Source organism: Numenius arquata, chromosome 5, assembly GCF_964106895.1.
Source record: "Numenius arquata chromosome 5, bNumArq3.hap1.1, whole genome shotgun sequence".
NCBI classification, from domain to species: domain Eukaryota; kingdom Metazoa; phylum Chordata; class Aves; order Charadriiformes; family Scolopacidae; genus Numenius; species Numenius arquata.
Genome location: NC_133580.1, coordinates 65,223,651 through 65,238,292, shown reverse-complemented (window position 1 = coordinate 65,238,292; position 14,642 = coordinate 65,223,651). Strand labels below are relative to the sequence as shown.

At 39.9% G+C, this 14,642-nt stretch overlaps 1 protein-coding gene across 2 annotated transcripts in view; it reads right to left on the bottom strand.

The window, feature by feature from the left end:
- RBPJ (recombination signal binding protein for immunoglobulin kappa J region) overlaps positions 1–14,642 on the bottom strand; it is a 65,805-nt gene that overhangs the window by 27,784 nt on the left and 23,379 nt on the right. Inside the window, exons 1-2 of one of the 2 annotated variants that reach the window (XM_074147116.1) lie at positions 4,246–4,283; positions 3,150–3,191 (exon numbers count right to left, since the gene is read on the bottom strand). Coding sequence is in view for 1 of the 2 variants with exons in the window: in XM_074147115.1 (XP_074003216.1) it covers positions 3,150–3,188 (39 nt within the window). In the remaining variant the exon portion in view is untranslated. Of the gene's footprint in view, positions 1–3,149; positions 3,192–4,245; positions 4,284–14,642 lie in introns of those variants that run through there. The other variant, XM_074147115.1, reaches the window with a different exon arrangement.

Here is a 14,642-nt window from a genome sequence, read left to right as displayed (position 1 = left end):
AAAAAGATGGAAGATAAAAAGCAGTATTTTGTTGACAAGATCTTTTCCAAAAGAAATCCCTCCATAGACTTTCACAGAGGAAAGCCGGGGGGGGGAAGGCTGGACAACAACAATCCAGCCTTGCTAGTGATGTTTTGTGAATTCTTGCATTTGTCATGCCTGCATCAGACAATGATCAGCGTGTTAGATTTTCTGTGTAAATAGCAGGATGTAAGAGGAAAGAAAAGACTTGAATTATTGTTTTAAATCTGGACTAACTCAATCTATTCACATTTGACGTTAGTAAAACTGGTATTTATCCATGAAAGCACAGAAGGAAGAACTGTCTCAAAGCACAGACTTACTAGTGTATTTACAACCACTGTTTAAGACTATATTTTAAACCACAAAACATAATTCACTGTGAAATTATTATACTTTTCATTATGATATATATTAGCTGCATTTAAGTGGTTTAAAAACTTTTTATCTGACAATTTGAAATACTCTATTAAGAGTATTGTCATACTAAATTAAGAACATCTGTCATACTAAAAACTTTTGACTTGACTACCATTAAAAAAAACCCCACTCAAAACCAGCAACCTACACAAAAAAAGTGCTAGGTGCTATCTAATGCTTATTTAGCATTGGATGAGGAAGAAATTCTGCCTTTTCTACTGGTCTGTTGCTACACTGGACTTGTACAACCCAAGCTCCCAGGAGAACTAGGCATGTTCCCCTCCAATGCCTCCCACTGAAAGAAAACACATAACCATTGCAATTTTTACATGACATTATTCATTATTAAATCGTAAAACTCTCCTCGAAGGTAGTACTATTATAGTTTCTATCTAAAAACAACTAGCGCAGCAGGAACAAGTAGCGTTGTTCCGCTGGAGCTTACACGACAATGAATGGATTATTAGACAAACAGGACTGCCTTTCTACAAAAAAGCAGAATAATTTTCTAATAATTGAACTAAATGTCTCTAAGGGTTTACAGATACATTTTTTTAATATTACATAAACAAAACACTCAAAAATTTGTGTGATCTTTTTTCCATTTCAGCCTTTTTCTCCTCAGAGAAAAAAGTTAGGTTGCTTGTTTCCAGCCTCTATTAGTATAGAAAAGGTTCACAAGCTACTGCTTTGAAGGATGGCCAGAGGTTCCCAAATGCCTACTCTGTACTCACAGGGAAGCGTATCTGGCAGATCACAGAATCACGGAATTGTTGGAAGGGACCTCTAGAGATCATCTAGTCCAACTCCCCTGTTAAAGAAGGATTCCCCAGAGCACATTACTCAGGACAGCATCCAGGCAGGTCTTGAAGATCTCCAGAGAAGGGGACTCCACAACCTCCCTGGGCAGCCTGTCCCAGGGCTCTGTCACCCTCAGCATAAAGAAGTTTTTCCTCATATTTGAATGGAACTTCCTATGTTCCAGCTTGTGCCTGTTGCCCCTCGTCCTGTCACTGGGATCCACTGAGAACAGTCCAGCTCCATCCTCCTTCAACCCACCCTTTAGATACTTGGAAGCAATAATAAGGTCTCCCCTCAGCCTTCTCTTCTCCAGGCTAAAGAGCCCCAGCTCTCTCAGCCTTTCCTCATATGGGAGATGCTCCAATCCCTTAATTGTCTTAGTTGCCCTACGCTGGACTTTTTCCAGCAGTTCCCTGTCTCTCTTGAACTGGGGAGCCCAGAACTGGATGCAGTATTCCAGTTGTGGCCTCACCAGGGCAGAGTAGAGGGGGAGAATGACTTCCCTCAACCTACTGGCCACACTCTTCCCTACGCAGCCCAGGATTCCATTGGCCCTCTGGGCGACAAGGGCACATTGCTGGCTCACGGATAATTTACTATCTACCAGGACCCCCAGATCCTTCTCCTCAGAACTGCTTTCCAGCAGGTCCACCCCTAACCTACATTGGTGCCCGGGGTTCTTCCTCCCCAGGTGCAGGACCCTACACTTGCCCTTGTTGAACCTCATTACGTCTAGGAGCTAAAATCCTGCAAGTGAAATTTAGAGTCCCTATACTTAATAGAAAACTTATTTGAAAAACCTTACACTGAATAGACATTGTTGTTTTTAAATCGTAGAAGACAGACTCTACCAGAAACTTCAGGGTGATAGTAACAGGTATTACCGCTCAAGATGGAAAACAGTTCATTACTTAAAACTTACTATCTTTAAATATCTGTGAAGATTGTTAGGCCAACAGGAAACAGCACTGTTTGTATAATTACTTCTAAGTCAGCACAGATCAATTTTGCACTGAAATGAAGTTTACCAGTGACACAAGCTAACCTGAAGCTTATCCAGAGATGCAATGTGACAGATATCCTCAACACAAAACGTAAATGCTCCCCCCACCCCTGTGCTTCATGTGAAGCATCATCTTTTCATTCAAAACAAAAGTTGGCCAGAGTGGCCATGGGTTTCCATGGCTTTATACAGCACTATTACCATACAAAACTATAAAAAAATTGCCCACCTTTTGTACTTCAAGCAAACAGATTTGAAACTCGGTAGCTAGTCATAATGGGCAGAGTTTGTGGCACAGGATAATAAATAACAGTTTGAAAAAATGGTGACTACTTGACAGCTAGTAGTTTAAGTACTTCCCAGGTAAACCAGGAGCAAATCAGGCACCGTACTCCAGTCACTCTAAACGCTTTTCAGAATGGATCGACTTGATGGTACTATTCGATGCTACCTCTGACCGTTCGGTATCACCGAAAATGGGTTAAGACCACTCCTTGACAGCACTGGGTTCATTTTGCTCTTACCCGCCGCTCGACAGCTGAATCACGGCAGTAAAAAGTGTTATTTTACGCAGCCTCACAAGACACTTTCATCCAAGAAAAGAAATCCAGCTCGTTCCTGGTGATTTAAAACTAAGCAGATTCACATTCTACTGAATAATCCGCAATAACTGATAAGTGAAGTCAATACCATTTCTAAAAAGGCATTTTGAGTATTGTACTAAAAACAAGCCACTCGCAGTTCAAAATTTTACTTCTGGCTGCTGATCACATATAATAATAGAAAAGCTTTGATATTGAAAATTCTAGGATTACAAAGCCACAATTTTTTGACTTAGAAATCTTTCTAAGGATGAAAAAGGTTAACTTCAGAAACTGTTAAAAAAAATTTCTTTAATGCTTACCTGGTGAGCCGTTTCGGTTGAGGTCGCTCTCCAAATTTCCTGAAAAAATAAGAAGTTGTTGATTTAAAACAAAAGTGTTTATTCATAATTTTGCAGTGAAATATTATCCCCGATTTTACAGTTTTTAAAAACGTGTTGGAATTTTGTGTCTTTTCTTTATGATATCCTAGAGATTACTATTAAAATATCAACCACCACCTCGCAACATCTTTTCCCACAATAGCAGAGGCTTTTTTTATTTGGAACACTAGATAACTTCCTTTGCTTAAGTCACATTTACTCTCTCTCAGAATGGCTTTCGAAAAGTTCAGATATCACAAGTATGTAAATAACCAGATCTCTGCCATAGCACTAGCCAGAAGTGCCAACAAAAACCAGTCATTATCAACATAGAGAAATTAACAGCCTTATCTCCGAGCTGACGCATCACACTGAATGCTTCCCATCAGGATAATTTCTCAGAAATCTGTTTTTCCTCAATGACTTCTTACAAAAAATGATGACAACCTATTTCATACGTGTTGATACAGAATTGTAAGAAAAAGAAAATCTCTTGTGGAATGTAACCAAGCATGATCCAGAAATATCCTGCTGTACATATTTTTTAGCCATAAAGTGTTTTGAGACAGCTGTTATTTCTTTCAGTGCTTTAACACTGTTCTTGAGAGAGAGAGTACACACTTTTTACACTAGGTTAAGACCTTCCACAACAGTCTTTATTTACATAGAATTTACACAGGACAGAAGTGTTTTAATTAACAAAAACACACTCGGGTTAAACCCAAAATGGTCAGGTAAAAGACCTGAAAAAAGGAAGGTCATACCCAGCCACGTACATCTGCTGAACCTGATAACGAAGTATAAGCACAAGTTAAACTGAGGACAAAGAGGAAAGGGGAAGAGGAAAAAAAAAAAAAAAAAAGGAAAAAAAAAGAGCAGGCTTAGCTTAACACCTTTCTTTCTAAAAATAAACTGAGGCATAAAAGACTCTGCTTCTGCTGCCAATGTTCATAAATATCTCTCTGACTTGCCAAACTGTGATAAGTGGGCATATCTTTCCCTTTATGCTTCCTGTAGAGTGAAAAAACCCCTCTTCTAATATTACCCTACAGCAGCGTTGGAGGCTCCTCAGGACAACAAGAACTTGATCATTAAATGATGGGACAAGAAATCCCCCGTTCGTGCGGTGGATTTGTCTTGAACTCATACGGCAACTGGTGGTGGAATGACTCCATACCTCCCAATTTCATTCGAGTAATTCTAGAAATGTACAAAGTAAAAATCCATAGCTATTGCCATTTATACAGTTGAGCAGAATAGTGCTCTCCTGAAAAGACAGAGACAAGAACATTCAGCAAGTTTTGAAGTTGTTTCTCAAGACTTGAGAAACTGGACTTCTGAAGTACTGATAGTCCGCTCTAGGTAGATGAATTAAATAAGCCAGGTGAAGCCAAATTATTTTTTTTTCAATTTAAACAATGAAATTAAAATTTATTTTTCCAACCAGACATAAGTTCCTTTCATGTTTTACTTCGTTGTTGTTGGTTTACTTGTTTTGGCTTTATTTTAACTTCTTTATTTTAACTTTAATTCTTGCTGCAAGATTTTTTTTTTAAAGATGTTTAAAATTTCGAGGTCTATGGGACACGTACTTCGTTTATATTTTTCTCTGTGGTACGTATCCCTGCATTGTCAGATTTGTAATGCAGAAAGGTCACTAGAAAACCCAAAGAGCTTTGCATTTTGGCAGCAGGAAAGTTACATCCCAAAGGTTTTTTGCTTTTACTACTTATCTTTCCCGGATCTGCCCAGCTTCATCTCCCGAGCACACCTTGTGCCTCTGATTTTTCCCTGGAAAACTGTGTGAGTAGGTGTGTGTTTCCCCCCCCGGCCGCCCCTTCCCAGCACTACCCATGTAGTTACTATCCATGTAGTTTCTCCCCTGGAGACCTGGGATCATGGTATCCGGCAAAGGATTCACCTCCCTGTGACTCACCGACTAGACAACAGATTACCTTTAAGCAACACTCTGCAGACAAACACCACCCCTAGAGATGAGCTCCCTGATTTTGGGTAGAACTACAGTCTTTGCTTCAAGTGAGAGGTGTCCCTGCCCATGGCAGGGGGGTTGGAACTAGATGATCTTTAAGGTCCTTTCCAACTCTAGCCATTCTATGATTCTATGATTTTAATTCACCGTGAAAAAAATAATAATTAAGAGGTGCCTATTTTGGAGTAAAGGAGGCATTATGCACACCACACTTGCTTGTACCGGGGGCATGAGATGCAATCCAAGACAAGGACACTCAGACATCAGAAACTGCATCAACACAAAAAAAACCTCCCAGACAAAAATCTTACACTCCCCTAAGGCAACATCTATCCACGCAGACCGCTTGAGCGCAGCAGATATGTTCCCCTTGCATGGCCGCTTATGGCTGTCTAAAAAGAGCTTTATTAACAAGGTGTCTACACAGAACAGTTGCAATTACTTAAAGAAATAAACCCATCTTTTCCTCTATTTAAATCACAGAATTACATTGGGGTTGGAAGGGACCTCTGGAGATTATCTAGTCCAAACCCCCCTGCCAGAGCAGGTTGCACAGGAACATGTCCAGGTGGGTTTTGAATGTCTCCAGACATGGAGACTCCACCACCTCTCTGGGCAGCCTCTTCCAGGGCTCTGCCACCCTCCAAGGAAAGAAGTACCTCCTCATGTCGAGATGGAACTTCCTATGTTCAAGTTTGTGCCCGTTCCCTCTTGTCCTGTCACTGGGCACCACTGAAAAAAGACTGGCCCCATCCTCCTGACACCCAGCCTTTAAGGATTTATGGGCATTGATCAGATCCCCAACCCTCAGTCTTCTCTTCTCCAGACTAAAAAGACCCAAGTCCCTCATCCTCTCCTCATAAGAGAGATGCTCCAGGTCCCTCATCATCTTTGTAGCCCTTTGCTGTCCCCTCTCCAGCAGTTCCCTGTCCTTCTTGAACTGGGGAGCCCAGAACTGGACACAGGACTTCAGATGGGGCCTCACCAGGGCAGAGTAGAGGGGGAGGATGACCTCCCTCCACCTGCTGGCCATGCTCTTCTTGAATATACAGCACTGGAAAAAGTACCAAAAATCACCATTCTTCAGAGATAAAGCACTGAGTCATTCCATAGATGCACAGGATAAACTCTGATCATCTGATGCTCAGTACAGTACCTTTAGAAATCACACATCAGCTTTCCCTGTCCTCCTCCATCCAAAATACAAGTGAATGGTGTGACTGTCATCAACTTCTGAACACATGAAATGCTACCCTTAGCAACACGAACCTTCCAAAAAGATGATGCAAACTGAATTTGGTAGATCTTTTATTATTCTTTCAATAGACATTAGAGGGAGAGGTAGAGTAAGAAGACATCACATATTTGTATTTACTTAAAGTCCAATTTTTCATTGTCTCAATTAAATTCAGCTACTTTCTCCTCAATAATGTCATCTTGACAGATGATCGATGGTTACCAATTGGTGTCAATGAACAGCTCAAGTACCACCTCAAAATCATTTTAAAGATCCCTTAAAGTTCTTCAGAATTAAAAAACTCTAGACCTGACCTATAAACCACGTAGATCAATAGACATTTTCCAAGGGATGACTAAATTTTCAGAAAAATGAATGTGTCTTGTACAGGAATGCTATAAATCAAATTATTTAAGTAAGTGACCCATATGCACAATGAATAAGGTCGATAGACATTCTTACACATCCAGTAAGAAACCTCCTTAGCTCAATAGCAATGGTCAAAGAAGTTAGAATTCTAAGAATGACTAAGAATGGAATAAGAAACACAAACATTACCATGTCATTATTCTGCCACACACCCACAATCCTGAAAACTGCCTGAAGTTCACAGACATAAGTTTTTTCCATTACGTTTTCAAAGTAATAAAAGATACCACAAAACTCAATATGGGTGATCAACAGTTTTCACATGCAATTGGATAAAACTCTTCAGCCTTTAGTGAGAATCGAGAGCATGAGAGAAAAGTGATAAACGGAGGCAAAGACCAAAGAGACTACGAAAAGATATGCAAAATGTGAGGAGATGGTTATTCTCCATCTCTCACAAACACAGGAATTAGGAAACATATCATATTCTAAAATTTCATTTTAGAACAAAAAAAAAAATTTCCTTGCTTTACAAACACTGTTATAACTAAGTTGTGAATCATATTTCTAAAGGATATGTCCTATGCAGAGAGGCTGAGAGAGCTGGGATTGTTCAGCCTGGAGAAGAGAAGGCTCCGGGGAGACCTCATAGCAACGTTCCAGTATCTGACAGGTGCCCACAAGAAAGCCAGAGAGGGACTTTTACAAGTGCATGTAGTGATGGGGCATGGGTAATGGCTTCAAACTGGAAGAGGGAGATTTAGATGAGATATTAGGAAGAAATTCTTTCCTGTGAGGGTGGTGAGACACTGGAACAGGTTGCCCAGAGAAGCTGTGGCTGCCCCATCCCTGGAGGTGTTCAAGGCCAGGCTGGATGGGGCTTTGAGCAACCTGGTCTAGTGGGAGGTGTTCCTGCCTGTGGCAGGGGGGTTGGAACTTGATGATCTTTAAGGTCCCTTCCAACCCAAACCATTCAATGACATCATGGAGGCTGCAAGCACAAATGGATTCAAAAGATTAAAAAGTCTGGTACAGAACTCCACCAGCTCCTATTAAGCACAATGGCCTATTTTTTATAACCTTGTTCTCAGGAAAACCTAAACCATGTTCTACCAGCAGCAAAGTTACCAGTAGGGAAAAAAAACCAACACCAAAACCAGTCTATATTTCCCGTCTTTCATATTCTTTCCTTAATCATCGTTAGCGATGACAACCAGTATCCTATCTCCTATGAACCTGACACATTCCACAGCAGCAATTGCATTCAGGATGCCAGATTTTCAGTCACATTGCAAAACTCAAGATATGAAACAAGACATGAAAATAATAGTAATAGAAAAAAAAAAAAGTATCGAATGTATTTCATTTGATGGTTCATCTGGTTTATTCTTTCCATATGTTGGCAACTTGATGTAGAAACCTGTACTGACAACACAACCTGAAGTACAAAACCTACCAGGAATTACCACGTAGAAGAAGAGACTAGGAAGCTTTTTCATTTCTTCTGATGTTAAGACAGCCCATTTCAAAGTGCAAGAAACACATTATCTATGGTTTTATACTAAATGACAGACATTGTACAAGCTATGATCGCTGTTATTTCACACTTTCATATTTGACTGGCATGTTGAAAAATGAGCCAGTTGAGACACTTCAAGGTTTCCTGTCAGAAACGAGAGAGACGGCAACATTTTTCTTGCGTAGGTTTCCTCCAGACTTCACTGTTCTGGAATTTCTTTTTATATTCAGTATTTCTATTCCTCCTCTTTGTTTACGTCTTGAAAATATGCAGATTGTTGGATAACAAAAATATATAGTAAACTAAAAACGTATCAGTTCTATTCCAATAGTGGTTATTAAACAAGATAAATATATATAATTTGAAATCCTAATTATAAGTTATATATCATTACATCTCACCAAGTTCCTTTCCTGTTTTTGTTACTTTATTACCGGAGACTAAACACTGTCTCAGGTGTACTGTATTGGAATTCTGTACACACAGTCAATCTGCTGTTTCAATTCACAACACTAATTGAGCGCAAAGTGTATTTTATTAGTATTTCCCTAACACACTGCTCTGCAAACATGAGTGTGAGCATTAGTCACACCATAATCACTTGCTGTTGCAGCACGTTATGCTTGTTCTAATAATTCTTTTCCCAGTCCTGTATTTTCTCCAATGACTAGTTTACATTCTATTATTTCATGTATTTTATTTGTCTTCTGATGCTTTGCATGAATTAATTTCACTTCCACGTTTTGCACTGTAGGAATAAGTTTTCTCCCACATCATGTCCCAAATCGTTCTTCTTTTCAAGTCCATCCTTTTCATTTAGCAAGTCCCAGTTTGCCATTCAGACTTCTATTCACACTTCTTTTCCCCATTCACAGAACGGGAAGTGAACTTACTCTTTTTCTTTTTTTACTGATCCTCAAGTAACTATGGAAATGAACAAGTGCACTAACATTAATCTTACAAGAACACTAGTTTTGCTCAAACTTTTAATATTCTCAGGTTAGGTAAAAACATGACATAACGTATAGGGTAAGTTTCAAGTGTTTTCAGAAAAGAGCAGAATGTCAAATGCTATTTGGAATTCCTAGCTCAGATAAAATACGTACTATACTATAGTTTTCTATGGCTGCAGGAACACGAATTTCCACTGCTTCCAGCACGTACAAAGGTGCACAAAGACAATCTATCAGTTACCATATGCCTCTACTGAATGTACCAAAGAGTGTTACTTTCTGAAGATAAACTTTAATGTTTTGGCTCAATTTTTTTTCCAATGGTTCTGTTAAGTCAAATCAACTCTGGAAAGAAAAATAAATACATTAAAATTAATTAAATTTAATAAATAATTAAAATTCTTGGAAATTAATTTCCAAGAACAAAATTATTATTAAAAAAAAGAAAAAGAATAAGGAAGAAATCGCATGCTGTCCCATCCTCAACTTTGAAAATCCATGGTCACTAAACTGTTCCAGCATCCTCCTGCCTGGAACATGAGCTTCAAATTTTTCCGGTATTGGCCTTTAGCCAAGAACACCCTTTTTACAGTTCCTAAGAAAGTCCATTCACCTTTATTTATTAAGCACGGAAGCCTTAAAAAAAATAATATATATTTCCACAACATTCAAATAGAGGCAAACTTCAGCAATTTGCCTTAAGAATTCTATCTGCACTCAGCCTATAGACTGACACAATTTTTGGCATCCAGTAGGAACAGCACAGATCTTTCTGTAAATAATGCTCTCTCCAGAGAGGCAAAAAGCAAAAGGGAATTGTCAAATTTGAATACAGTGGGAATAACAGCTGAGCAGAAAGCAGGCATGTTGGAGAGGCCAACATGGAGGGAATACAGGGAGAGTAGGAAGACTGACAATGGGAAGACACGAGTGGCAAAGAAAGACTTGCCAGGTGAGAAGGAGCCTGAGAACATAATGAGGAACGGCTGAGAGACTAGGGTCTTTTTAGTCTGGAGAAGAGAAGACTGAGGGGGGAACTGATCAACACCTATAAATACTTAAAAGGGTGGGAGTCAAGAGGAGGGGGCTGGTCTTTTTCCAGTGGTGCCCAGTGACAGGACAAGAGGGAACAGGCACAAACTTGAACATAGGAAGTTCCATCTAAACATGAGGAGGAACTTCCTTACTTTGAGGGTGGCAGAGCCCTGGAACAGGCTGCCCAGAGAGGTGGTGGAGTCTCCTTCTCTGGAGACGTTCCAAACCTGCCTGGACACATTCCTGTGCAACCTGCTCTCGGTGGACCCTCTCTGGCAGGGGGGTTGGACTTGATGTCATCTCCAGAGGTCCCTTCCAACCCTATATCATTCTGTGATTCTGTGATTATGGGAGATGAGGCACCAGAAAAGCCTGTGGCAAGGCAAAACATTCAGATTTAACTCCAGAATATACAGACTAGGAAAAATACACTAGAGTTACTGTTTCGTCTGTTGACAGAAGTTGTCACAGTGCCTTAAAAATTTCAACAATGAAAATAAAAGCAAAGTGCTTGCTTTGAAGAATCCAAAACCATATTACAGAAGATATCCATATGTTGAGATGTGAGTTGAAGTCTCTTAATTTTCTTTTTTGACTTGCTCAAGTATGAAGAAATCATCATGGGAGTTGGGTGCTAAGCCCAGTAGGCAGCTAAGTACCACACAGCCACTTACACCCTCTCCCACCCGCTATGGGATGGGTGAAAAGAACAGCACGAGTAAAAAGCAAGAAAACTTGTAGGTCAAGATAAAAATTGTTTAACAAAAAAGTGGAAGAAGAGAGAAACAAAACAAATCAAGCCAATCACTCACCATGTCCCACGGGTAGGCCGATTCTCAGCCAGCTCCCAAGCAAAAGCTGGATAACCTCTCTAAATCCCACTCCTCTCCATTTTATTGCAGAGCGTGACGTTACATGGCACGGAATATCTCTTAGGTCAGTTTGTGTCACCTGCCTGGTTGTGTCCCCTCCCAACGTCTTGTGCATCCCCCAATCACTGTGGGGGGACAGAAGCGGGGCCGAGTGAGAAACAGAGAAGGCCTTGACGCTGTGGCAAACATTGTCCAGCAAGAGCTAAAACATAAGTGTGTTATCAACACTGTTATAGTCACAAAGAACACAGCATCACACCAGCTGCTACGAAGAAAAATAACTCCATCCCAACCTAGACCCAGTACTAGTGAGAAAACTGAAGACAAACGGATGCTTTCTAGATGGGAAACAACTGCCAGGTTTTAAAAAGGAACAGAGTTCCTGTTCATTGGAAAAGTTTCACTCCCAAACGTCCAACTGACGAATCATTTCTAACTGGACCAACACACTTGTTGGTGCTTTTGACTGTTCTAGTGAGGGCCTAACATTTCTCCTGAATAGCCAAACCAATTCTTTATTGGTCCAGTTATACGACAGCACGTATCACATTATCTGCCACAGAACACATCAGAGGAACTCTTTAATAAGCTACGAGAGATGGCAGCAATTCCTCAGTACGGATTCTGGAAACAATGCCCAGACAAGGGGCAGAAGGAAACATCCCTGGAAGGAAGTTATCCCATAACTTTAGTGCAATCATTCCAGCTCCTTCTCCCAAACCACAAACCTCTCAGCAACTTCCCATCCCTGGAGGTGTTCAAGGCCAGGCTGGATGGGGCTTTGAGCAACCTGGTCTAGTGGGAGGTGTCCCTGCCCACGGCAGGGGGCCTGGAACTCTATGATCTTTAAGGTCCCTTCCAACTCTGACCATTATATGATTGTCGGAAATAAGATATGGCAATCACTAATCCAGGACAGTGTAAGACCTGGAAACTGACTGAGTGGCAAGTCCCTCTCTCCTTAAACAAAGCTGTCAAATAAATGGGTTTAGAGACAAATACAGGGTGCTTGGCATAGGCTTCCTAGACGATAGAGATGATTAAGAATACTAAATTAAATGCAGAATAGAGTGATGAAAGAAAGTTTGTACTTCCCTCAGCGGAGGTCTGAGGGAAACAATGCTTGAAACAGGAGGAGTCTAATGAAAAGAATTTCAGTTTTTTATATAATCTCTAGAGAAGTTTCAGAATACACTATGCAATTCAGAAAGAAAGACCAGAAGAAATTCCAACCTCTGCTGTCCAATAATATGAAGTGACAATGACTTTTGGTGAGAGGTTGAAGCTAGGTTCCAACATTTCTAATACCTACCAAATAGCTGGTATCCCAAAAGCAATTAAGTGTGACAGGATCTGGGAGGAAGAAATACTGCCATTTCAACTACTACAGGCGTACTGTAGTTAGAAATGCAGCAGAAGAAAGCTCTGTGCTTCGATTAATCCCAGTTCTAAGACCAAAATCAACCGTCAGATGCAACCTTCTCCTAGACCTCTTATACAGCCATGAAACTTGTGAAAGAACGTGAACAGTTTGGGGTTGGACAGTGAGACAAAAGGCTTTTAAAGAAAGAAATTAAAATAAGACAAGTTATTTACACGTATTTTTTTTATCATCCTCCCTCAACTTTAAAACAACCGCTACGTATCTGGAAAGCCAGGAAGTCTTTCAAATATATGTTCAGCCTTTAGCACAAGATGACCAGGCTGGATGGGACTTTGAGCAACCTGGTCTCGTGGGAGGTGTCCCTGCCCACGGCAGGTGGGTTGGAACTCGATGATCTTTAAGGTCCCTTCCAACCCAAACCTTTCTATGATTCTATGACACTTGTCATATAAGGGGTTCTGCCGTAAGAAACAAAAATACTTTTTAAAGAATTCATTTCAAGTTGCTATGTGACCAGTTATCACAAACCTATTAAACGTGGTGTACCACAAGCTCACCAGTATGTGAGCTCACCAGGGTTACTTGGCCTACTGAGGTTATCCAAGATCTAAGAAAGGGAAATACTAGGATTTCTGGTTTTACATTTAAAGTTTGAGGATTAATAGAAAAGTATTTCTTTTCAGCCATTAACAGAGATATCATCTGAGAAAAGCTGAAAGAGATGCATTCAAGTAGCACGCTGAGATTCTGTTTTCTCTTTCTTTTAATCCTCTATCCTCTACCCATTTCCAGCTTCAGTTTCTTACCACAGATAAATTAGCAAGGAACTGAAGAAGCACCGAGGAAAGTTCATACTCATGGACTAAATATGCTTAAAATTATCAAAGCCAACATATATACTACTGTGCCCATGTACAGGACACATTGAATAGTCCTCAGGAACTATCCCTTCATCTTCCATTTGTTAAAAACACTCCATACAGGCTAAGCAGTATCCTGCAACCTTCATGGTAAGACTCAGCCACTTCACATCAGCCTTGTTGTGGCTTTGCAGATTTCTACGTTTAGAGTAACATGTTACATCAACAGTAAAATCAAAACAGCAGATGCACATCTTAAAACACAAGAATTTTCTGCTAATGTCAGTATATTTTCCTGTGCAGAGACTTCTGTGAAGACAAGATGCAAATACTTGAAAATATTTCTGTGCATTCACCTACACAACCATATTCTCTTACAAACATTTTAGAATACAACTCCCAAGGGAAAAGATCAACCATCACCAGGAAACATTATCCCATCTGGTGGTTTCACAGACAGAAAGAGAATTCCTATATATTAAAAAAATGGCCATTTATGATCTGGCATGAGCTGGCATGCAAAAAAGACCACAAAATTTCATACGGTGTTTTCTGCTATGATTGCTCTATGACATATACATTAAATATAGCTGTTGGTTCACTTCACTTTTAATCTTTGTTTGCTGTTGGAGATAACTGATGTATTTGATTTCTGTAAGCGCACCTTATTCCACACTGATATCCTTCATTTTTAACATGAAAATAGGGGAGTGTTATGATTTGCCAATGGTAAAAATTCAGAGCTCAAAAGTGATGTTCTACAGCTTTAACACATGATTAAAAACCCAAAACTCCTAAAGGACACAACTTCTAAGAGATTAATGCAAGATACATTGATACACGAATTCAGTTAAGATGGAATAAACACAAGCAATTAATATGACTGATACTCAAATAGAACATTTCACATTTATCTTTTCCAGAGGTGAGGATACTGAATAAATGAAGCATACAAATGGCTAAAACAAAGACCTTCAGGAGGAAAAATTTATCTTCTCCAAAACAAAAATGTGTTCAATACCCACAGGTCTGATCATTAAGGGAAACAAAGACAGTTGTACTACCAGTAACATCCAGCACTAAACACACACTACACTGGAAACACAAACTAAGAGGCAAGAACTAAAATAAACAAGGTTATATTGTCAAAAGAAAGGACAGGTGATGTATCCTTGCAGTAATTCTCTCAGCCACTCCACGACTATGATTCCACA